Here is a 26866-nt window from a genome sequence, read left to right as displayed (position 1 = left end):
GATGGTGCAGGATAGTAAACTTGGAAGGCAGGATGGATTCGTGGCAGCTTGACATGTGTATTGGGGATGGATTGATTGAATGGATTGCTGGAAGATCGAGGGCGACGTTGTTTCAAGTCTTTCAATTTATGTTCTTATGTATTTCTGCACTTAGTTTTAAACAATTAATTAAAGTTTATGTTTATGTTTTTATGTAAATAACGATGGGATTCCACATTTTGTATTCCGTACTGTATTTTGGATTTTTATAATAAAGTTTTATTATTTTATGCATGTCTTCCAAAATAGTAGCTATGTCTTAGTAGTTTTTAATGGTCCGAGGTCTTAGAATTAGTCGGGGCATTACATTAACAAACCTTATCTTTGTTAGTATGCTTGTTTGGAGGGGAAATTCTTAGGAACTTAATCGTTTTTCTAACAAAGTCTTTGTTGCAGGTTTTGTGCTCACATTGCTTAAAAATATATTTTGTCTAAAAAGTTGTCAAATTGGGAGATTGTAAAGTCCTAATATTGGCTGACTTTTTATTAAATATATTTTTCCAATTTTATGATAATTTTGAAATTCTATCTATGGTAATTAGTTGATTTTGTCACTTTTGGGTAATTATGAATTGTATATTGAATGTGTTATATATAGTCAAGTTTCCCTATTTATTTATAGTAATTTTGTCTATAATAAACATGTCTACTATAGAATTGATTACTGCATATATTTCTTGATTTTATTTGATTTAATTTGAGTAAACTGAAGTATCTTTGTGCCCAAGTAAGTTAAATTTCGAAATGAATCTAGTTTAGGATTAAGTCCAGGTTCGTCCATTTTTTGATGCTACAAAATGATCTTCTGTTACATCTGGAATTCTCTGCAGTAAAGATAATTGAGAGTTATTTTTGAAAACTCTCTGATTTGGTCTGATTGAGATCAAGAACGAGATTGGCTTGGCTTAGGATTTCCTAAACTCTATAAATATCAGACATAAGTAGCAGCTAATCTCATCTCTTCACTATTCTAATGTTTTATATTTTGAAGAGTTCTTTTTTATGTAAAGAGTAGTATTTGTTCAACTATCTCTTTGTGTGTTTGTTTTGCTTTGTGTTGTTTATTCTTAAGCAGGTCATAAAGCTTGTGAACGTGACATACAATCTCCGGGAGAAGATTTCCATAAGTCTCACTTCGGGAGGAAGCGAACACTCATCAAGATCAGAAGAGATTCCGTGTTCTTGGTGTTTATCAAAGCCAGATTATTAAAGTTGAGTACTTCAAGGTTGCGACAAGGATTTAGAGGAAGTCTAAACTGGTATAAGTCAATTGCTTATTGTATTCTTGAGACTTTACTAATTGATTTTATCTCTGTGCGTGGCCCCGTAGACTAGGTATTCTGAACCACGTAAAAAACTTATTGTGTCACGTTACTTTTAATTTGTTTACTTTCTGTTCGTTTATTCTGATTCTTCAACAATCTTTCCTGATACATCAAAATATTTGTCTGATCAAACAATTGTATAAATATTCCGCATTAATTAAATTATTTGATAAATTCAGTTGGTAATCTTAAAAAACAGAATTTCAGAAGGGTCCAAACAACCCGCGAGTTGAGAAGACACCTTATTTAATGCATCATATATATTTTTACAATGAGACAAACAATGCCCCCTTTCATATCTCAAAACTTTAAATTTGAGTCTTGTGCACCATAGATTGAAGTGGTATAGCAGTACCACAAATTAGATCAGTCTCATGTTTGATTTGAAATCACATAATTTTTCATAAAGAGGTAAAAACATTGTAAGATGCAGCAATTGAGAGAGAATTTGAAGAAGATAATCCCATCTAGTCATCCATCCAAATAATGCATCGTAGGCTCTTCCCTTGAACTAGTAAATCGAAAGCCTTGTTAATATCATTGAACCTCACCTCATGTGTTATAAACCCTTCCAAATTAAGTTCCTGTAATTATATAAATATATACTGTGTATGATTAATGTGTTTTTGGCAAAGCCCAAAATTTATCCAAAACAATGTTGGAAGTTATATAATGCAAAAAATTTTACCTTGTCAAGGTATTTTTGGGCGAAGATGGGAATGTCAACTTTGGGTTTGACACCTCCAAATAATGAGCCTGTCAAAGTTCTACCATTAAGAAGTTCGTAACTGGCCACGCACAATGGGGCCCCATGCATCTCCACACCCAGTACTACTGTTTTGCCCCAATCCTGACCGAACTCAATTTTCAAAATTCAATGTTTATCAAAACAATTAAAAAATCAATTAATGAAAATAAACTTTTTTATAATATCATTTTACAAAAGTAATATTTTTTAATACTTTTTTTTTTGTAAAATGATCTTCGTGCAAAAAATTTCTGACAAAGTATTAGTATGCCTAAAGTTTATTTTGTAAAAAATCATAAAAGAACCAAGTGTCCTATATAATAAAGATAATAATTTTGGTTTTAGTGAAATAAATAATGAAAGACCTCTCGGCAAGAACTAAAAGCATCCTCCATTAAAGATGCCAACCCTATGCACTCGAAGCAATAATCAGCACCTCCATCAGTTAAATCCTTAATCACCTGAAAATAAAAAATCACAACAAAAAATTAAAATTAAAAATTTGTGTATACATACATTAAGATTGGAAAAGCTATGTACTTAGACCTTGTTTGGGAAAACTTCTTTTTAAAATAGTTAAAAGCTGTTTTATAAAAAATTTGTGTAATAATGATGTTTGGTAAACACTCAGAAATAATTTATTGGAGAATTTTTGCCTAACCTACAGCTAGAAGAATTTTATCTTTTCTGAAAATAATTTTTAAAATTTTTTTTACAATAAACTTATTTCTTAGATATTACTCGTGATAAAAATATTTAAAATAAATTAATATTATAATAAAATAAAATAAACAATATTTAATTCTTAATTTTTTTTTCAAAAAATATTTATATAATATATATAGATACATATTTATTTTTATTTATTAAAATAAATATAATATACTGATATAATTTTTTCAACTCACACCCACTTTAAAATTTATCTTAGTTTCTCTATATTTTTACTAATCTTATCTTGATATATATATATATATATAATATGATTGATTGATTAAGGAAGGTGGATCAACCTCACTCACTGGCTTCCCACCAGTGTCGGCAGGGTTGACAAAATCAGTGATCCCAAATTTCTTTCCTGCATTATAAAACATACTCTTTTAAACATTATAAAATATAAATCCTAAATATATTGTAATAGATTAATTAGAAATAATTTCATGTTCAATAAGAACTAGCATTCATCCACACCCATCTCAAATTTATCTGGATTTAAATCAACCCCAATAATCTTGGAAGCTCCACGAAGCTTAGCTCCCTCTGCAACCTGTATCAAAATATCTATACTTAGATAAAATATTTATTTTAAAAAAGAAAGAATTGTGCTCTTAAATTAATTAGATGTATATACACGAGTTTCTTTTAGAAGCAACTTTTTCTATAATTTAAAGGTCTAAATTATTGGGAGGCCTCCCTGATCACCTTTATCTAATGGAATCATAATCCATCAAATCAAATTATATTATCACTTATTACTTAGGCACTCACAATAAATTATGTAAAATAGTTAGAAAGCTAAAAATGTAGTTAAAAGCACTAAAATTCTTCTCCATCATATGATGTATAATTGCTAAGGTGTTTAACTAAGTTACAGTAAAAGTATATCCTTCTCCACATTTAGCTACACACTATTCATCATTTAAACTTATTTAATTTTTTTTATTCTTCACTCTTTCTTTCTCTCTCATCTTTTTTTATTTAGATAAATAAATAATATCTAGAAATATAATATTTAGAGAAGTTGATATATAGTGTAATGTAAAAATTTGAAATAAAATAAAAAAAAAATGAAGTTTTGGTGATATTTTTTAAAAAATAGAGTAGACAAGTTGTTGTGAGTGCTCTTAGACTTTCTAGCCAATTTTTGTTTTGATGGGTAATAATAACTACTTAAAACTAATATCTCCTCTCAACACTGCTAGTTTTGAAGATCTCTTGTTTTGAAAATACATTATACTTTTAATTTTCTGTAAACTGTTATATTATTTTATATAATATAATATAATATTAGATTAAAAAATGTGACAAAATATAATTTGTTACACATTGTAATATATTATTGAGAGTTACAAAATTGGATACGTGTGTGTGCCCAAATGTAACATATTTTGGAGTTACAAAATTAGTTACAAAATTGTAACTCTCAAATATCACCCAATAATGTGTATATGCTACACATTTTGATTTAAATTCATCAAACCAATAAATGAAATGGTTGTTGGATACATGATTTTAACCTCCATAATGTGTATGGAGGTTACAGAGTCATGGGAAAATGATAGAACTGTTTGGAAATGCAAGAACTGAGTTTTGCTGATATTGGAGTTGTGGCCGCGGCCATTGAAAATCTCAGGCTGCGGCTTGGGGGACAGAGGCCAATGCCCACGGCCTGGGGAACAGAGGCCAATGGCTGCGGCCAAGAACATCTCTGGCCACGGCCAGGGACGCATACAACCAACTCCAACTTATTCTTTCTATCTTGAAGAGTTCTAACATCTCATGTAACTGCCAAAACTCATTTTTAATTCAAAAAACATCTAATTAAAAATTGGTAACACCCATGAGGGTTGGCAGAATTTGAAATTCAAAGAGCGCCTCAAAACTCTATAAATATGAGTCTATTGCTCACTTGTAAGACAACATTATTTCTATCCAATAGAGCACTTGGCTAGAAATACACATAAATGCTTGATTATTCCAGAAAGTTATTTCTAATATCGAGAGAATCCCTTAGTGCTTGAGATAGGGGGAACTAAGCTTTTGGACAAAGGTTGTAAACCTTGTTCAAGTTGGTGATCCCCAATGATCTTCACTTTGGTTGTGTAAGTGAGAGAGTGATTTATTTCATTATTCTTGTTGTTTATTATTTCTTTTATTGTTCATCTTGTCATCTTTCTTCTATTTCCTCTTGTTATAAGAGTTGTTTCTTCTTCTACCTACTTTGCTTTACTATTTATAGTTTATTTATAACTTTTGTCATAGAGTTGTAATTGCTTCCATTTCATCTTCTTATTTCTATATTTACTTGTATTTTTACAATAGAGTTGTAAACCTATTTAATCATCATCTTGTCTTTTGTATTTTTTTGCTTAGAGTTGTAATAGCTCTTATTTTCTATTGAGGCAATATAATTATCTCTAACAATCAAAAGCTTAATCCCTTGTTTGTTTCAATAGAAGGTGAGATTATCAATATCATGAACCAAGACCTAGTGAGGTTGGATAGGTTTAATGGATCCAATTTTACTAGGTGGTAAGATAAGATAAGTGTAAAAGGTATACACTATTTTATATAATAGTAATGAGATTGTATTAGCGTTCTTTCTTATGTTAATAAATAAAGTATGTTGATATATATATATGTGAATTATCGTGATTTTATGGTGTGCCATATAATATGATTATTAATGTAATTAGTAACAATTTATTTGGTAAATAAAAGAATAATTTGAGAAATTAAAATTTCTCATTTAAGTGTTAAGCATCTCAACTTATAAGATAAGAAAAGATGAACCAAAGTGGGTTACATCTTTTATTGGAAGCGTCTTGCCATTGCAAGAAAAATGGATCAAGGTGGATTCAAAAATTGTGGGATGACATATTGACTCAATAGACTTGGAGTCTAGAGTGTGGTCAAATGAAATATATTTGAGAATTATTTAGTGACAGTATTTCTTAAATATTCAATATCTCAATGAGGAGACATTACAAAATTGGAGAAACAATTTTGAATTTTATAACCAAAATAGTGAATGAATTGATGAGGATTTTGTTCATTTTGGTTAAAAATAATAAAATGGTGATCTGAATAATTTAATCTCAATGAGGGGACATTTTTAATTGTAAAACCAATTTTAAAGTATAGGAAATCAAAGTATTTAAATGAATCAATGAGAGTTTATTTTCTCTGATTTAAGTATTTTAACATCTTCAAATTGATCTTAGAGAGAAAAATCAATGGATGTCAAAGTGGTGTTTTGAAAAGAATCTCAAAGAGACTCTTAGAAAATACACAAAAGTTGCTTAAGTAATTTTGAGATTATTTAGACAACTAAAAGTGAAAACTAGTGATTATTTTGATAAATTTTCACATGACATTTGTGTTCATATTTTTTATTTTGTGAAATATATAAAAAAAAAAAGCAACTAAGTGAAAACTACTTTCAAAGAAGAGTGTCTTGCTTTAGCAAGTAAATAAATCAAAATAAACATTGAGGTTTTTGTTTATCTTGATCTACTGAGAGTTTGTCATGTGGCTTAAATGACTCATGATGAACTTTATAAATTATAAGTCTAGATTTTTCTTGGAGGATAAAAAACTTAATAGAAATAAATAGATTTCTATTTAAAAGTGATATTTTTACTTTATGTGAGAAATATGAGAATGATGCTCCAAAGTTAATCAATTTATTTTCATAATGGTTGATTAATTTGGTCATCCTATTAAATATGTGACTTGGAATTCCACATTTTAAATCACTTTGGCTATATGTGTATAGAATAGATAAATATAGACATGATTGGTGTCTAAAGTTATTGTTTTTAATATTTTGATTCAAGAAGGAATCAATTTAAAACATAAAGGAGAATTCTTAGAAACAAAGAGGTTTCTAGAATTAATATTCAAGAAAATGTTTATCTTAGATATTGAAGTATAAAATAGTAAGGGTGTTGACATTAGTCAAAATCATTATTTTAATGGTGTAACTATTTTAATCAAACTATAGCTAGCAACACAGTTTGAATAAAATAATGAGAGTGTTTTAAGTATCCATACATGAGAAAAGAAATGACTCAAATTGAATCATTTCTACATCTCAAGAGATGAGACTTAGACTCCCTAAAGAGATTCGCGGTTGATGGTAACTTATCTTAATACTAGTAATCATACTAGTATTAGGTTTAATAGGTAATGACAAGTCAATCAAGTGAATAGTAATATTACTAAAAAAATTTGTCTCATTTGAGATATGAGTACTATAGTGTTACCAAAATGATGGTTAAAATCGAAATATTTTTTAATAGAACTCAGTCTTGAAAAGACAAGTATTTTAGGGAAACAAAATATTGTAAGAGTTCTACCTATATAGAGCTAGGGGTGATGCCGCCCCTCATGAGAATTAGGAGTCATTCTCAAGAAAAGTCTATGAATGGAATGTGCACATGGTCATTAACCGTGCAAAAGCGAGACATTGAGGTCTCAAGTGAACATAACAAATGTGTGTATTTTATCACTGGTTTGTTATCAAGGAATAGTGATTCAATACTTCAGCAACCAAAATTTTAACAAACTTTGTGATAGTTACACTAAGGTAAAATTCAAGTCGAAAGACATTTTACTTTATGCATCAATGCAAAGGTTTCCATAGAGAGTAATTATTTAATCAAGTGGAGGAATATTATATTTTAATATAATGTTTGATTGATTAAATAAGTGTTACAAAAGTTATTATTTAATCTAGTGGAGGAATGTTATATTATTTCATATAATATAATACTAAATTAAATAATGTGACAAAATGTGATTTGTCACACCTTGTAACATATTATTGAGAGTTACAAAATTGTTCTTGCTGTTTATTATTTCTTCTATTGTTCATCTTGTCATATTTCTTCTATTTCCTCTTTCTATAAGAATTGTTTCTTCTTCTACCTACTTTGCTTTACTATTTTTAGTTTATTTGTAATTTTTGTCATAGAATTGCAATTTCTTCTATTTCATCTTCTTACTATATTTATTTGTATTTTTGCAATACAGTTGTAAACTTATCTAATCATCATCTTGTCTTTTGTATTTTTTTTGCTTAGAGTTGTAATAGTTCTTATTTTCCATTGAGGCAATATAATTATCCATAACATAAACATAATTGTTTTGACATTTAGTCATGATAGAATAATTATTTTGATAATAATATGGTTTCCCCTAAAAAATCTTAAGCTACCTAACATTATAGGCTTAAAAAACAAAACAATAATCCAGTCAAATCTTAAAAGTTGTCTAGCTACAGAAATTTGTATGAGTAATCTAGTTTAACTAGCTACAGTTTTGAGATCACAATTCTTTGAGAAGTGCTAAGTAAATTATTTATTGCATTCTCTTTTACACTCTCATTCATCTATGCAAGACACGTGGATATTATTCAATTTTTTATATTTTAATATTTTTTCAACTCATTAGTAGAATCCACATGTCATTTATTGATTTAAGAAAGTACAAAAGATGATGTAATAAATAGTGTATTTAACATTTCTCTTATAATGTGCATTTTAATCTTTTATAATTTGGATATATAAATCTTTGGTCTCATTTATTAGAAGGGTTTATACTTTTTTAGATCATGTGTTTTGCCTCATTACCTATTTGGACTCTGTGTTTTGACAAATTATTTTTTGGACCCTATGTTTTGTAAAATTGTTCAAATAGGTCCCTAAGCCTGATTTTGATGAACAAAAAATTGAATATAACAACACAGTTCTTAGGCAGAATGACTGTATTTTTGTTCTGAGTTGTTAGTTTGATGAATTTTTAGTGATTTTAGTTCAAAAAAATTGATCAAAATCGGGTTTAGGGGTCTATTTGAACTATTTTAGAAAATACAGGATCCAAAAAGTTATTTTTTAAAACACAAGGTCCAAACAGATAATAATCCAAAACACAGAATCTAAAAAAGTATAAACCCTTATTAGAATATTTAAACTTGAGTATGAGAAATATGTCTAATGATCTAAAATAATAGTCAATTAACAAATAAACTGTAGTTTTGGTCTTATAATCAAAGTACATTTTTATTGGCAAGGAAAACTATTTCATAAATAAAAAAATCAATTAAATAATTAATTAACAAATAAGCTATTCTCATTTAAAAAAATAAAAAGCTGTATTTAATGCTAATAATAAATAAGATACCAAAAATAAGTAATAGCAAAATCGTAAATAAAAAAATAAACATTTAATGCCAATATTAAATAAGAGATAAATGCTAAATAAACTATATATTACTGTTATCCCCGTTTCCTGCCGTGGGCCCGGGACCGCGACCCAGGCCCACTAGCTGGCCAATTAAGGTTGGGCCAGTCCAGGCCCATGGCAAGGAGTATGATGGATATCGACAGCCCAATTCTGGGTTAGGCCCAGAAGGCGTCCGGGGGAGTATTGTCCGGGACGGTCATCTGAGAGACGGTACAACTGGCTGGGGGTAATAGTCGGGATCGGTGTGAACGGTCCCGAAGCCTGGTAAATGATTTGGGCTCCTGGTGGATGATCCGGGCTCGCGGTAAACAGAGAGGGACATAGGTAAACGAACCCGGGTCGGGTCGCCAAGGTTGGCAGAGAAAAGCATCCGTGACCCTAACTTCACCCCATGAAGCGTGGGAATTTTCCCCATGTTTCACCTGCGGAAAAGGCCACCTCGGGATTGTACGCCGCTGGTTCAGACCTGTGCCACCACTGCTCTGACCGATCTTGTGCCCTGAATCTGTCTTGTAACTCGAGATGCCCAGACTAAAACCTCCAATTTTTCGGATGATAGATACGGTTTGGGTTGGCCCAATGGGCTCGAGTTAGCGTTTTTCTTTTGTGTTTTAATTCTTCTATATTGGGCTTTCGGTAGAGAAGCCAGTAGTATTTATACCTTTATTGGGCCCGGGTCAGCCCGGCCCACGCCCAGTGCACTTGTGAACCTATAAATACATGTAACAGAGCACTAGGGAAGGGACTTTTTGGGTGCATGTACACAGTTACTCTGCTAAAACTAAAAGAAACCTCCATTGTTATAGATTCTCTAAGCTCTAATGCAACGGTCTCGTGGACTAAGGCTCATTAACGCCCCAACCACGTAAAAATCTTGCTTACAACTTCTAAACCCTTTCTCTTTAATCTCTCTTATCTTTTATTATTATAGTTTCCGAAAAACTCGGTAAACATTTTTGTGCTTTCATTGAGAGCCTGAGAAAGCTAGTGTTGGCATCAAGCCTCTACAACAATGGTGAATACAAGACACACCACTTTCGACCCTACTAGCCCAAAACAGGGCAATGGAGAGCCACTGCCCACCCAACCTCTTCCTCAAAGTCCACCTGAGGACACTCCTCATCAGACGTCCCACCCTGACGGGTCACAAGACCACGAAGGTGGAACGGAGTATGAGGAGGACTATTACGAGGAAGAGGAAGGGAATGAGGAGGAGTACCATGACGAAGCTGATGATCCTGAGATCCCAGGAGGAGTGGACCCCAACCAGGAGGATCTGGAGGTGACCAGACTGAGGCAGCAAGTCCTGGACCAAGAAGCTAGGATTGCTGAGCAAGCGGAGGCATCTCGGTGGATGCAAGAGTCCCTCCAAGCCTTGCAGGCTTTCATAGCCGCGCAGGGCCCAGCATCCAATCCCCCAGTTGGCCCGCCTCCGGGAGCGCAACAGCCCGCTCCGCAGGCCAGAACCGGAGCCCCTGAAGATGTGAGGCCGACCCCTCTTCCAGGGTAGGCTTCTGAGCCAGGCCTAGGAAACCCGGACCGAGAGAAAAAAGAAGGCCAGGGCAAACACCCAAGGGAAAAATCCCCACGTCTAGAGAACCGGGCCCCGTCCCCGGCCGCTCCCTAGGAAAGAGAAGGTGTGCCCCATCCTAGGACTGGGTCATCTGACCAATCCATAGGGGACGTGGCCGCCGGGTACTAGGCCTCGGTATGCCGGATGGGAAAGGTCTTTGCATCCTAGCGCTTCGGTGAACAAAAATCGCCGAGAATGCCCGCACAACGAGGAGAACCACGCCCTTAGTTTTGGAGACTCCGGACGAACGATGTCCGGGGGTATAATAAAAAGGACCGGGCCTCAGGCTGGTCCCACCCCGGACGAATGATGTCCGAGGGTATAATAAAAAGGACCAAGCCTTAGGCTGGTCCCGCCTCAGACGAACGATGTCTGGGGGTACAAATAAAAGGACCAACGCCCCAGAAGAACGATGTCCGGGGGTATAACAAAAAGGACCAAGCCTCAGGTCGGTCCCGCCCCGGACGAACGATGTTCGGAGGTACAAATAAAAGGAACGAGCCTCAGGCTGGTCCCGCCCCGGACGAACGATGTACGGTTATAACAAAAAGGACCAAGCCTCAGGTTGGTCCCGCCCCGGACGAACGATGTCCGGGGGTATAATAAAAAGGACCAAGCCTCATGCTGGTCCCGCCCCGGACGAACGATGTTCGGGGGTACAAATAAAAGGACCGAGCCTTAGGCTAGTCCCGCCCCAGACGAACGATGTTTGGGGGTATAACAAAAAGGACCAAGCCTCAGGCCGGTCCCACCCCTGACGAACGATGTCTAGGGGTAGAAATAAAAGGACCGAGCCTCAGGCTGGTCCTGCCCCGGACGAACGATGTCCGGGGGTATAACAAAAAGGACCAAGCCTCAGGTTGGTCCCACCCCGGACGAACGCTGTCCGGAGGATAGAAATATTTGATATGCCCCAGGGCAAGGACATAGCTCGCGACTGTTAGGCTGCGGGTCCTAGGTGTGTGCAAAAGTAGTGCGGCCCAGGGCGTGGGAACCTAGTTTAGGTTTCAAAATAAGTTAATCGAATAACCCAGATGGCCCAGGCCGTCAAATTTTCGAATTGAGGACTGGACGGGTAGATTCAGTAATGACTATCAACTCCCTAATGGCCTAGGCCGTTGGGTCCTGGATAACAGGATTAAAGTGAATTGATAAGTTAAAGTCAGGAATACTCTAGTCCAGGCCGTTGGAATCAGGACCAAACGCTTAGATCATTCATGCACGATGGTAAAAAAGAGAGCAACAAAAAAAAAATGGATAAAACACCAAAAACTGTCTTGAACGCGTACGCGTCCGTAAAAATATTACAAAGTAAAAGGAGCAAAAAATGATGAGGATCTGGGTTTAGGCTTCGCCGGGCCCTGATCCCCCCGGGACGTCTCCGTCCGCCTCTTCGTCATCCAGGAGCTCCGCGTCAGCTTTCTCCTTGGCCTCAAACTCGGCTCTCTTTGAATCAAGGTCAGGATAAAGCAGGAGGTTCATGCTCTTGTCCTTGCGCAAGGCCATGTAGATGACCTCCTCGAAGGTGACGCACAGCAGGCCATTCGCCTGCTCTTTTTCGCGACGAGTCCCCTCATGCACCTCCACCTCCTTGTGAAGCAAACCGTCTAGCTCGTGGATCCGGGCCTCTAAACTTTCGACCCTCTCCCGGTCCCGGATGGACTGAGTCACGGCCGCCTCCTGTGCGGCCTTTACCCGGAGAAGCTCCACCTCCAGAAGGGCTATCTTCTCATCAGCCTCGGTTTTTTTTTTAGACATGGCCTCTTCGAGCCGGAGAGTGGCCCAATCGAACTCCGCGCGGTCCACTTCGGCCTGAGCAACCGATTTTTCCAGGGACTCCCTTGCTTGGAGTGTTTCCCTGGCCAAGGCCTCCTTGGCGGCTTCTCTTTGGTTCACGGCCACCTCTAGCTCCAGCTGGAGCGTCTCCATCTTCATGGCCACCTCGACCACCAGGTCGACATTCCGATGGGATAATAGAACATCCTGGAACAAAGAAAAGTTAGAAGAATCCTTATTGAACAAGGAAAAGGAGAATGAGAAGATGCAAAACAAACTTACAGCGGTGGCTTGGTGGCGGAGAGCTTGGGAAATGAACAGCATGTCTGGGTTGGCGATGGTGGCATATCGCTTCAGTTGGAGATTGGACATGGTGTTCCCCACCTGATCCAGCAGGTTGGTCGCAAATGGGGTCGTGTCCTGCCCCAGCTTGGGGCGGAAACCCGTCTCAGCAACTGGTCGATCCACGATCGGTTGAGGGCACTGAAAGCCGCTGGGCGATCAGCGAATTCAACCTGACGATGAATCGTCAAGGCCTTGTAGACCTTGTCCCTCCTTTCCCGGCCACTCTCCCAGGTCCGAGAAATAAGTTTGGACCGCTCATCCCGCAAGATGGCTTCCCCCTCCTCAAGTAAGGTCGGATGGACGGGAAGGGTCGGTGTTGCCGGAAGATCCTTCGCGGCAAGGCGGCTTTCCCTGAAAGACTCTCCAGCCGAGCCAGCCCGCCTCGTCCAGACCCTCTTATTCTCGGTTTCTGCCTTCGCTGCGCCTGTCTCCGCGGCCCTTTTCCCAGAACTCTGGCTTACCGCTGGTTCCAGCTCCAGATCAATCATCGAAGGGTGAACGGGAAGGTTGGGGACGGTGGCCGGGTCCACGGCCGTAATCGGAACCGCGGCAAGTGCAACCTGGCCGGGTCGAGGATCCGCCCCTAGCGTCTCCTTTCTATGGTGAAGCTCCAGACCTGGCGCCTTAGATGTTTTCTTCACAGCTTTCCTTGCCACGACCTTGGCAGCCCGAACCTCGAGGAGCTGCCTCATCTCGTCCACGGGGTCGGACATGTCGGAATCTTCTGAAACAAACACAAATAAAAAGGAGTCAATACAATTAACAAGCAAACAGAGAAATCAAGACTAAGAGTGACCCGGGACGAACCCTTATCTAAGCCCCGAACATGACTCAATTCATCTAACGCGAAAGAGTAGACTCGGTCCCCCATGTCATCCGGGTATAGAAAATTCCCGTATTGGTGGAACCCGATCAGGTACATGAGAATTTCCGAGCCTACAGGAACGGGAGACGAAGGTCTCGTTTCCCTGTCAGCCCCGAACACGGGGCCTCGATGTGCTAGCCTAGCCCTAGCTAAGTCCCCAACTTGGGGAGCATAAGTCAAAATCATAGGTGAGTTACCTTGCCCGGACATGCTAGCCCCAGGAGCCCCCGTGTTCGGCAGTGCCTCGTCGAAGAGGGCTTCCAGCTCCTCGGAGGTGGCCGCCTCCTTCGACCGAGCTAGCTCCCCCTTACGCTTGACCGCATCCGTGAGCGTCGCGGCCTCTACGACACTGATGTGATCCAGGGCCAGCTGCTCCCTCAAAGTGGGATCTTTCTCGCACTGTATTCCCTGGAGGCTTGAGGTGTTGATAGTTTGATGGGCCGCGAGCAATCCGATCAATCAGAGGATTTCAGTGGTGACGTAGCCACCCACGTCCAGATCCTCCGCGCTCAACTCGGAGTAGATTTTCTTCCGCTCCAAGATGAACTGGGTGAGGGGAGTCTGGGCAAAAGGTCTTGCCAGCCAAGGTGATACAGTGAGAACAAAAGAAAAAGAAGACAAAGACAATGTAAAGGATCGGGAAACCACTCACCCACTTGCTGGAAGTCCAGCATCAGTGTGGGGTTCTTGTCTACGAGAAACTCGGACGTCATGAACCAGTAGTGTCGGACGTCCGGGGGATGCTTCCAGGCGCTAGTAGGAGCGGGGTAGTTCCCCCGCGGTTTGAGCCTGTAGAAGCCGTCCAGGGTCTTGTCCTTGGCGTTGAGCTGCGGCTTCATCTTGTAGAAGTACAAGATCTCTGCGGGGGTCGGCTCCGTGATCTCCTTCGCGGCGCAGAAGACGTGCCATCCCGCAAGCAATCGGTAAGCTTGGGGCAGAAGCTGGAAAGGCGCGATCCCCACGAACATTAGGAACTGCACGAAATAATCATGAAGTGGGAGCGTAGCTCCCGCACTAATGTGGCCTACACTCCAAGCCCCGAACCTGTTCACGGAGGTGTGGGCCCTCTCCTCCTTCCTGGCCAGACGGTTATGGAAGAGTCTGGGAGTTGACTCTGCGCCCAAGCACGTTTCCAAGGCGTACAGCATCCAGTAGTTTCGGAACAAGTTTGGTACCGCATCCATCTCCCATCTGTTGCCTTTGGGGGTCCCGGACCCGGGAAGAAGGACAGGGGCCTTGTTGACTTCCTCCTCCGAATGAAGGGTGACACCCGATGTCATGGCTTGTGATCTGGGAGCAAAGCAAAAACAAACCAAGCTGTAACGACCCGAATTTGCTAATCGGGCTTAGGGCCTTTATTAGTGTGCCTGGAGGGCAATAAATGATTTAATATGTTGATATATGAATTAACATGTATATATGATAATGATGCATGTTTAGTTGAGTTACATGTGCATGTGGGCCCCGCCTGAATATTAGGGTTATATATGTGATAATTCTATATATATGTGATATGACTGCGCAGCACGATCCGAGACAGTCCTGGGGAACGGTTAGCCAGGAAGTCACAACGGGGTTGAGATTCGGACTCGGGGCGAGTCGAGGGGTAATTTGGGTACTAGGTGTGTTATGGGACTATCGGGATATGAAAATAAATATTTGGAGATATACTTGAGGATAGAATGTCTAGGAGGGAATATTGGGGAAATTTACTATTTTGCCCTCGGGGACGTTTTGGTACCCCAAGCCTTGAGGTAACCCTTTAGACTTAAGTTAAGTAAAACAAAAAGGAGGAATTACTTAGAAACTTTGGGAAACCGACATAAGCTTTCTCCCCCAGCTGAAGACAATTCTTATCTCTCTCTCTCTTTCATTCTCCAAGAAACAACTCAAGGAAAATCTGGTGTAAGCTAGCTTAAGCAAGGAATTGGGCTGAGAAAACTTGGGAGCGAAAAGCTTGAGGATTGAGGATCAAACTCAGGGACAACACTCTGCAAAGGTAAGCTCCAATTATTAAGGTTATGTCTAGAATTGTTGCTGGTTTGTTAGAGTTGCATGTTAGTTAAGCTTGCTTTGTTTTTGGGGATTCTAGTTGAGTTTTGGAGCAGATTTTGTTGGGTTTAGATGTTGGTACTGGGCTGGATGTTTTTGTTTATTATCTGGGTTTGGTTAGGTAAGCTTTGAGTGAATTAGCTTGAGGAAAATGCAGGGAAGGTGATAGAAAATTCTGGGTTTGGAGGTGACGGCCGTGACCGTAGGACGGGCGCGGTGCGGCCCGTGTGCGCGCGCAGCCAAGGGAGGCCGAGGAGTTCATGCGCTCCGCGGCGCTTGGTGCGCGCGCCGCGGCCCGTGTGGGTGTCAGTGGGAAGCTAGCCTCTGTTTTGAGGCTAGCCACGGTGCTTGTGGGTAGGGCCGCGACTATTAGTGCCAGTTAGTGTTTTTAAGAAGTGTTTAGGCTTGGGAACTCAATGGTTAAGGCTCGGGATGGATTTTATCACCCGGATTGATAGAATTCAACGTTCCAGAGGTTAGGGTTATGGCTCAAAGTTATTTATTGGATTAGAACTTGATGGATGGATGTTGCTAATGTGTTGTGACTAGGGTTTCAGAGAGGCTCAAGTTAGGGACTGTGCTCGGGACATCGGTGCTCGGAGAGCTCGGGACTCAGGTAAGAAAACCCTTGTTCCCATAGAGCTTGTATTCAGGGCTGGGCCCAATGTGTTTGAACTGTGGGGCGTAGCCCTTAACTGGATATGCTAGAATTATGTACTTGCTTGTTATGCTATGTATGATATTATGTGAATGATCGGCAAGAGCCGGGAACGGTGCAGGCCGAAAACGGCTGGGGCCAGGAACGGCGTTAGGCACGTTGAGTGCAAGGCCGAGTACAGCAAGGGGCCGGGAGCAGCGTTGAGCACGCGGAGTGCGAGTTTCCAGGGCGAGTCCCTAAAAGGATACCTGGGATATCCTCACGGCGTGGTCCGCGAACCCAGGGCTTGGTAAACGCCTGGGACGGCTAGGCCGTATGTGTTTAGCCCATTGGTGGCCTGTTTATATGCTTGGTATATGTGTTGCATATGTTATCTGTTTGTGGGTTTTCTTGCTGGGCTTCGGTTCACAGATGCTCTGTGGTGCAGGTAAGGGTAAAGAGAAGGCCAACCAACCATGAGTGTAGCAGGCGTGAGGCGGCGTGTACATGTTGGGCCAACCTGGCTGCCACAGCTAGAGGATTTTGGGAGATGGTTGTAAAACTTAGATTTTGTCGTTTAGTCGACCTAGTTCAATGTATTTGTTGTAAATATTTCTAAACTGTATTCTGGGATCCCAGGTGTCAAACTTTTATGATTTTCTATGGAAATTATATTTCTAAAGTTTTTCCTCTGTTTACAGCTTAATTACACTATTTGATCTAAAACATCGATTAGCGAGTTAAAAGCACATTTTAAAACTCACTTAGTAACGACTCTAAGGAAGTAGGGCATTACACAAGCAGTCAATACCAAAACCCAAGAAAGTTGGTTACGGTACGGGGGGTCTCCTACGAACTACTTGGAGTCCCCTCCAGATCAGACCCGTGTTCACCAGGGAACCACAAGGCCCTGATCGGGAACGAAAAAGTAGGCTACTCCTAATTCGATCCATCACCACTTGTCCGGGAAGCATCCGGACCCGGAAGGGCCAAGAGCGGCCCGGACCAGGCAGTCTTTCCCTAGAACTAATTCTAAGCACAGACAAGTTCTAGCAGCCTAAGCAGATAAGCAAAGTGACAGGAAATCTACGTTTGTATACCTATATAGGCACAAGGCAGAGGAACTTACTATGAGTTGCTGGTCACGAAAAATGGTGGTTATCCGGCGATAAGGACGGCAGAATCTCAGTCTTGAACTGATGAAGACGGTTCAGCAACTTGTCGAGAGGACAGGCTAACGACGTAGGTTCGGGCAAGGGTGCAGATGCCGGAACTGTTGGAAAAAGACGACGGCGCAGAATGAGCAGGCGGTGGAAGATCTCGTCGGCAAGCTTGGACATAAAGGAATCTTTCAGGTTCTTAGACTGGCTCAAGAGTGTAAAGGTTTCAAATGAATGCCTGAGGGGTATTTATAAAGACCCAAAGGCTGATCTCTGATCCAGCGGATAAGATCGATCCCCCATCGGACGGTCCAAGATTGTGCAGAGGCTTTAATGAATCCACTCGAGTGTTGGATCCGCTCCCTTTTGATCCAACGTCCCAGAAAAGGAGACACTTCAAAGTCGCCCCATCCTACGATCCACCTCAGCGTAGAAGCATTAATGGAAAGCCCCCATGCGGATGGGACGCTTTGAAATCCGAGCCGACACAATAGCCTAGGCCTAGCGACCCTTGAGGTGGTTGATGACTTTTCAAGGTCTAGTGCCATCGGTGCAGCGGTTGCTAGACGACACGTGTACCCCTCGTCGCGAACCAGGACACCGGTAAACAAACCCAAACCTTGGTAAATGGTCCGAGCTCCGCAGTCGCCTGACACGCGAGGCCCCTTACCCCGGACCAACTATTCTAAGAAGGAACCAGGGAGATAGCCGAGAGTATCCAGGACCAAGGCAAGCCTCCACCGCGCAGGCCCAGATGAAGGCTTGGGGGGTAAATGTTATCCCCGTTTCCTGCCGTGGGCCCGGGACTGCGACCCAGGCCCACTAGCTGGCCAATTAAGGTTGTGCCAGTTGGGGCCTATGGCAAGGAGTATGATGGATATCGACAGCCCAATTCTGGGTTAGGCCCGGAAGGCGTCCGAGGGAGTATTGTCCGGGACGGTCATCCGAGAGACGATACAACTGGCTGGGGGTAACAGTCGAGCTTGGTGCGAACGGTCCCAAAGCCTGGGAAACGATCCGGGCTCGCGGTAAACAGAGAGGGACATAGGTAAACGAACTCGGGTCGGGTCGCCAATGTTGGCAGAGAAAAGCATTCGTGACCCTGACTTCGCCCCATGAAGCGTGGGAATTGTCCCCACGTTTCACCTGCGGAAAAGGCCACCTCGGGATTGTACGCCGCTGGTTCAGACCTGTGCCACCACTGCTCTGACCGATCTTGTCCTCTGAATCTGTCTCGTAACTTGAGATGCCCAGACCAAAAGCTCCAATTTTTCGGATGATAGATACAGTTTGGGCTGGCCCAATGGGCTCGAGTTAGTGTTTTTCTTTTGTGTTTTAATTCTTCTATATTGGGCTTCCGGTAGAGAAGCCAGCAGTATTTATACATTTATTGGGCTCGGGTCAGCCTGGCCCATGCCCAGTGCACCTATGAACCTATAAATACATGTAACAGAGCACTAGGGAAGGGACTTTTGGGGTGCATGTATACAGTTACTTTGCTAAAACTATAAGAAAACTCCATTGTTATAGATTCTTTGTAATGCCCCGGATTCCCTATTGTGGTTAATGGCCGGGTTAGTAGGCCGGGAGGGCCATAATTGTTTAATTACGCCATTAAATGTGTTTATGCATGTTTATGAGAATTATATTATAATATAATGTTAATTGTATGCATGTCAATGACATATGTTGAGACCACATTATGATGTGGGTTTGTTCGAGCTATTTGACATGAGACGATCGTAGAATATTGATTAGCGGTTTAGTCACAACGGGGTTAAGTGTCGGGACTTGGGTTGAGTCTCGGGGTGATTTTGATGGTTAGAGCGTTACCGGGGGATAAAGGGTAACGGGATGTGAATTATTGGTGTTTGAGATTATTGAGAATAGCGGGAATTGGAGAGCGTTAATTATGATTAACGAGATAGGGGGAAGTACCAAAAATGCCCTTGGGAGCCTTTAGAAAGTATTAATTGACCTAGGGGTACAATGGACATTTCACCCCTAGGATAGATATAACCTTTGGTAGCTGAGAAAAGTGATGGAAAAACAGAGTATACTTTAGAGTTCTCCCGTACCTTCTTCTCCTCACTGTTCTTTGTGGTTTTTGAACCAATTTTGAGGATTCAAGCTTAGGAAGCAAGCCTTGGGAGTTTGGGAGTGTGGTCCACCATTGAAGACCATCATAAGCCAAGCTTTGGGTAAGTTTCTAACCATGGTTTTCTCTTGTTTGCCCTGTTTTGGTTTTGTTTTGCAGCTGAGTTTACTAGGGTGAATTCATGGTTTTTGTTGGGAGTTTTGGCTAGGGTTCCCATGCTTGTGATGTTTGGGGTGTGTTGGGATGGTTTTTGGGTTTATTTGGCATCAAGAATAGGCTTTGGAAGCTTGGAAATCGAGTTAGAATCGAAGGAGATGAAGAAGGTCGGTTCAGGGGTGTTTGGGCCTGGAGGTAGCACTACAGCGCCCACCCTAGGGCGCTATAGCGCTCCTCAGGAGGTTTTCTGGCTCTTGGGAGGTTCTGTGTAGGGCGCTATGGCGCTAGGGGTTGAGCGCTGTAGCGCTATCCTGTTCCTTCCAAACCCCGTTTTGAGTGTTTTTAAGGGTTTTTGACTTGGGGTTTCAATTCTTAAGGCCCGGGATCGAATCTACTCACCGTGTGGGCGTGTTTCGAGGTCCCGAGGGTGGTGCTTAGGTTAAGACCCTATTATTTTGGATTCTCATTAATGGAGGTTATAATTGATTGTGATTAGGTAACCGCAAAGGAACTAAAAGATCGATCGTTCTCAGGGGTCGTCCTTATCATATTTCTCGCTCGAACTTGAGGTAAGAAAACAGTGTATGAATACAGTTGCACCCTGTACAGGTATATGACATGCATGGTTTGATATTGAGGCAAGTTGGTTGATATATGTGAACGTGGATTGCATATTAAATGCTAATGAATGCTGATTAACTGTTTAAGACACTGAATAGTCAGGGACCGACTCTAAAGTCGATGATCACGCATTGAATGGCTCTATGGCATTAATGCAGGACCGACCCTAAGGTCAAAGAACTTATAAGTGCTTGCCTGGTCTACGACCAGATGTCTTTAGCCAAGGTATACAACCCCGGTGACCGTTAGTCACGTGGCTAAGGGACGTTGTCCATAGCTTCGACTCTAGAGTCGTGAGGAAGGTTATGTTGGTGACTAATCACCATGCACCTGTCCTGGTCGAACTTATGAAAGAATCACCTATCAGTTAAGCCCTGGTGACCCTATCGTCACATGGCTAGAGGGAGCGATGCTCATTATTGTGACTTTTGGCTATTGTCACATATTTGTTGGACGGATAGTCCTGAATGGTTATTATGATCGTTGTTGATATTATATCATGTTTTATTATGTTTTCTTGCTGGGCCTTAGCTCATGGGTGCTATGTGGTGCAGGTAAAGGAAAGGAAAAGCTTGGCCAGCCTTGAGTGGAGAGCTTGGGCGATGTGATGTACATACAGGGCCGCTTGACTGCCACGGTCGAGGAGTTCTCAGAGGGACTAGGGGTTTACCATATTTTTGCCGCTTAGGCCGGCGGGGATTGTAAAGTTGAAACTGTAGCGACTCTTTTGTATTACGAACTACTTGTAAACATTTTGAAAGGCTCATGAGCAGTTTATTTACTTAATGAAATGTACCATTTCCTTTTTATTGGTTTTTCACCTTAACTTGATAATAACACTTAGACCACGTTTTTAACCAAAGGACTCGGGTAGCGGGTCAAATTTCCGGTTCACCGTAACTGTTCTGGGGTAACCAGGGCGTTACATTCTCTAAGCTCTAATGCAACGGTCTCGTGGACTAAGGCTCATTAACGCCCCAACCACGTAAAAATCTTGCTTACAACTTCTAAACTCTTTCTCTTTAATCTCTCTTATATTTTATTATTATAGTTTCCGAAAAACTCGGTAAACAATTACACTTTTGTATTCTGTTAAATCAATGAATGACATGTAGATTTCACTAATGATTTGAAAAAATATTAATATATAAAAAATTAAATAATATCCACGTATCATGCATGGATAAATGAGAGTGTAAAAAAGAGTGCAACAAAGAATTTTCTTAGCACTCTAAATAAGATATAAAAAAATATAATAAAATAATAAGTAATGATAAAAAAGTAAATAAAAAAGTGGTGATTCAAATTTGGATTGTGCTATATTTTGATTCAAATTTAGATAAACTTTTAGCATATGCAAAATATAGCACAACCTTTAGCTCATATTGGAGAAGTTTTTCTTTGAAGTATGCTATATTTTAGTAATGCATCATACATTTATATCTCCATTAGATATAATCTTAGAGCATCTCCAGTAGAGTGTCAAATTGGTGATGCATTCATAAAATATAGCTCACTTTACAAAAAAATTGCTCCAATGATATGCAAAATTTGACACACAATATAACATGGTGCATATTTTGCATCACCATAAATGCTACATTTTTTTATTACTTTTATGCCATTTTTATTATCTTAGTATTATTTTTAATAATAACCATTAAATGCGAGAACTTTTACTTTATTATTATTATCTCTAATTATCAACAATTAAATATAAAGCACATTATTTTACATATTAATTTTTTGTTTACTACATCTCCCATTGGAGATGAGATTAGGTTTAGTATCCTAAAATGATTTTATTTCGAGATAATCATAAAATGTCATTTATTAGAAAAAAATAATATTAATAAAATAGGTGGATTTTTCCATAATTTTTACATACCGCAAGTCCAACAGTTCCAAGTCCAAAAATGGCTACAGTTGAACCTTCTTCCACCATGGCCACCTTCCATGCTGCTCCAACACCTGCACCCCATAATCCATTAATTAAAGTTCTATCACTCTCTGCTACTTTTTTTTTAAACAAAAAAAATTTATTAATATTCAAATAAACTAATCCTTTAATTATTGGTGAAATAAACGACATTTGCAGGCTGATACAACGTATTATTTTAGTGTATTGTACATATGGTTTTTTTTTGTCACTTTCAATTATCAACTCATACTTTTATCATATTATATAATCTCAAGTCACATGTGCCATACATAAAAATATACATAACGGCCCACCAAGCACAAAAGAGTTCATAATAATATCCCTTATTTAAATAGGGAATTGTGAAGTGAAGCAGGTTCGTTCGTGTAATATATAAATAGATAATAAGTTAAATTCATTAAAAAAAATCAATAGTCAAAATTAGGCTATATTGATTTATAGTAATTATAAAAAAAAAACATAAATAAATTTGAAATTATATACACATCAAAATGATAAATGGTAATACACTCATTCTAACATAAGAGATGTCTCTCTATTCAAAAAACTAAAAGATGTCCCAAATTCAAATCTACTTGATGAGAAGAGTTTTTACTTTAATTCTATTAATAAAGCGTTAGAGCACTCCCAATGACTCTCTTAAAATAGTTATATTTTAAAATTATAGCTCAAATGTGATAAAATAGTTCTCCATCAAATGAGCTACTCTAATTTTTTTTTAGCTTAATACACTATTCATTATTTATATGTAGAAACAATTATTCATTCCTTTATAAATATTTTTTTTTTCTAACTTTTCTATATATATGTTTGATATTAGGAATAATATTATATGGTTTTAGTAATTTTTTTAAAACTTATATACATATTATTATTTTATATTTTGTTATAATTATTATATTGAGAATTATTTTTAAATTTTGTATTAATTTGTATTTTATTTATTTTGGAATAATCTAAAATAAAGTATAATTATATTTTGATATTATATAAGAATAAATATCATAAATATTAAAATATATAAAGATACTATTGATAATGAAAGAAAAAAATTTAAATGAATAAAAAAATATATATTTAAATGATATAGAGAAAAAAATAGAGAAGCTGATGTATGGTGTAATGTAAAAGTTAGAGGTAAAATAAATAAAGTAATATTTTGATGAAGTATTTTAAAAGATAGAGAATATCATCTACTGAGAGTGCTATTAGCGTACTACTTCCCCCAATTAATATATATATATATATACATATAAATATTTATTACAAAAATAATATCTTCCAATTTATATAAGGAAAGAAAAAGAAAAGCTCAACAAAAGAAAAATAGAGGAATTTCAAATTTTCTAAATGAAGTTATCATCAAACTAAAAGTTATAACGTTTCTTATTTTTCGCATTTTTTCTTATATTATTTTAGTTAGTATTATGGTGGCTTGGTGGTTCTTGTTAAGCAAAAAATAAATAAAATTGATAGAATACAATGTGATCGAATAATATCTCGTGACTCATTCTTTAATCTAATAAATTATTAAAAATGCTCTAATACTAATAAAGTAAACGAAGATAAAATAAAAACAATGAGAAATTCTATAATGCACATCTTATTTTTGGATATATCGGTACACTCTTTTTTGTACTTTTGGAAAAAAAAATTATAATCGTGAATATTATAATTATTTAAAATATCTAACCAATTTTTCAAATAATTATGAATAATTTATTATATCAAAAATAGAATTTAAATAGTTTATTAGACACATATTTTTTTTTAATATACATAAAAATAAACATATTTCAACTCTATATTTTATACTGTAAATTCTTCCAAATTTTGTAAAATTTACCGGATACTATAAATCGTCGGAAAAAAAATTACACCAAAAATTTTCTAAATATCGAAAATAGAAAAGTTATTATTACCTGTGGAGACACCACAACTAAGCAAGCAAGCCTTGTCAAGAGGAAAGTGAGGAGTAGAGATGTTGACGATGTGAGTGATATCGACGACTGTGTATTGGGAGAAGCTGGAGACGCATAGGAAATGGTGCAGAACTTCCCCATTTTGGTCCCGAAATCTGCTGGTTCCGTCCCTGGGCATGTCCATCGTCTTCTTCTTCTTCTTAAAAACACGACAACCATTGCCCTTTTTCGACTTGCAGTCTCCACACTCTCCGCAATTCCCATGAAACACCGGCACCACTATGTCTCCCTCTTTCACTTCCTCCACATTCTCTCCCACACTTTCCACTTTTCTGTAGTTTTATTAATTATAAACAAATAAATATCACTTGTAAAATAATATAATGGGTTTATACCAATTTTACGTTCCCCTAATTTCTTTTAATATCAGTTCAGTTTAGACTTTTTATTTCAAATAATTACAAACAAGATACACTGGCATAGGATACTAACAACTAAAATTTAGATTATTTTTTAGTTTATATTTGACCAAATTTGAAGTGAGGATACTATATTTCACTAATTTTTTTTTAAAAAATACATTGTTTGTAATTAGTTAAAACTGAGTGTGCAAAATGATATACTAAAGAAACAAAAGAACTAAAAATAATATAAATTTTAGTAAAATTTAACACCTTGTTGAATACAACTAAGATGCTGTCTAACTTTTTTTTTTTTGGCTATTTCCAAAATGATATATATAAAAAACAAAAACTAATAATTAAAAATAAATAAATTGTTACCCAACAGCTTCATGGCCAAAGATTCTTGGAAACACTGCATAGGGTCCCTAAAAAATTGAGGAGTAAAATGATGAATGAATGAAGATGAATACATGATTAAATGATCAAGATCAAGTACATACTCTTTTTTTGTTTGTTTGTTTAATTTGGGGTTAATTATTATTAATAATTACTTACTGGTTTCATTTTCCAGAAGGTAACATCTGTGTGACAAAGAGAAGCACAGAGAATTTTGATGCGAACTTCCCAAGGTCGAGGTGGTTCCACTTCTATTTCTTCAATAACCAGTGCTTCGCCGGAGTTTCTACAGATTGCAGCTGCAGATTAAATCACCACAAACCCCAATTTAACACATAGACATATACTTAATATTTACTTCTAATTAATCCAATCCAATACTATATATATATAAAAAAAAAATTATTAATAATAACCTTTGCATCGTATTGATTTTCCCTTGCTATCGACTCTGCCCTCCATCTAGAAAAACTCTCTAGCTAATTTGAAGATTTATACCAATATATATGATCTTCAATCGCTCTTCTTTTATCAATGTAGACTGAATATATGTATATCTGTATATATATTAATTTGTCGATCTGTTCTGAGACTTGAATTATATATATATATATATTTATTGGCACGTGTGGTTTGAGCTTGAAGCAACCATATTATATTTATATATATTTATAGGTACCACTTATAGTATTTTCGATACAAGTTATAATTGATAGTGCATAAAGTAGTTACATAGTATTTGAAATTCTCATTTTCAAATAATTTAAGATGTTAAAATTTATTTTAATATAAATATATATGTGTAATAAGTTGTTCGAATTCTCAATATCTTAAATTATATAAAATTTATATTATTTACCATCATATAAAAAAAATTAAAACGTATACCTCATCCAAAAAAAATACTAAAAATATTAATTAAAAACAATCCCAACAAACGGTTCATGTTCATAATTGAATATTATATAACAAAGAAAAGGAGGAAACTGATAATGGGGTTAGATGAGAGTAGACATATTACTACAATACTATAATTGCAACCACTACTTTCAATTTTACAAAAATTTTGAAAAGTGGTCAATCTATCTCTATCATGTCAATCTTTCTCTATCATTTCATATGGCTCAAACCTTCTTGGGGCCCACTTATTTTTTTTTCCATATTTTATATATATATTTTATCCGATCAAATTATGCTTTTCAATCACATTCTTATTATTTTATTTTGTATTTATAAAAATTAGGAGATATATTTATATTAAATTTTTTAGATTTAAAATTTATTTAAATTATTTTACAAAATATAAAGTTTAAAATAATATTAATCTCCAAAACTATATCTTCTTATTTACACCCAACTACTACTAGAAAAAGATGACTCCAAATTTCACATTAGTAAAAGATAATATATATTGTAAAAAGGATTACCCTACTATATTCAGCCCCGTATAATTTAACACTCAATATTATTTTTATATTTTATTATAGATACTTATATAAATCTTTATTCCATAATATTGGTGTGAAATGGATAATTTATCAAAAATAGTTAATGAATTAAGACAACTCAACATCTAAAATTAATAGTAATATATTTTTTTTAATAAATCCCTATGAAAACATAATTATTAAAATTCTTCAATATTTATACATATATGTATTAACCTTGATTTTTTTCCTGGTAAATTTATACATGCATAAATAACAACTTCAATTAGGCTGTATCGTTTATCACAAAACCTTTGGATCTGAACTATGAATTTCTTTTTGAAATGTAGACAAAAGTAGAGATGTTAAACAAGCTGTCATGGTTTGTATTAATTAAATGATTTATGCATA

The 26866-nt window shown here is 37.6% G+C and overlaps 1 protein-coding gene across 1 annotated transcript; it reads right to left on the bottom strand.

The window, feature by feature from the left end:
* Positions 1-1566: 1566 nt before the first annotated feature.
* Positions 1567-25580, bottom strand: LOC133803542 (alcohol dehydrogenase-like 1). Its single transcript, XM_062241626.1, has 10 exons — positions 25445-25580; positions 25188-25327; positions 25011-25057; positions 24229-24560; positions 22253-22335; positions 3304-3379; positions 3126-3190; positions 2478-2573; positions 2053-2214; positions 1567-1948 (listed from the first exon to the last, which is right to left on the bottom strand). Exons 1-10 carry the CDS (start codon positions 25488-25490, stop codon positions 1832-1834), a joined length of 1164 nt encoding a protein of 387 aa, XP_062097610.1. The 5' UTR covers positions 25491-25580; the 3' UTR covers positions 1567-1831.
* Between the last annotated feature and the right edge of the window lie 1286 nt (positions 25581-26866).

The sequence above is a fragment of the Humulus lupulus genome, chromosome X (assembly GCF_963169125.1).
Source record: "Humulus lupulus chromosome X, drHumLupu1.1, whole genome shotgun sequence".
NCBI classification, from domain to species: Eukaryota; Viridiplantae; Streptophyta; class Magnoliopsida; order Rosales; family Cannabaceae; genus Humulus; species Humulus lupulus.
The sequence above is the reverse complement of the archived record's forward strand: the minus strand, read 5'-3'. Positions and strand labels throughout refer to the sequence as shown.

What these genes read in the sequence shown, in the direction of transcription:
- LOC133803542 (XM_062241626.1), bottom strand. Translation starts at nt 25,490, where the DNA reads ATGGAGGGCAGAGTCGATAGCAAGGGAAAATCAATACGATGCAAAG. An exon ending in TCCAGATAAATTTGAGATGG is followed by an intron (nt 3,191 to 3,303) that starts GTGTGGATGAAT and finishes TTTATAATGCAG; the next exon opens with GAAAGAAATTTGGGATCACT. An exon ending in CTTTTAGTTCTTGCCGAGAG is followed by an intron (nt 2,215 to 2,477) that starts GTCTTTCATTAT and finishes GAGTTCGGTCAG; the next exon opens with GATTGGGGCAAAACAGTAGT.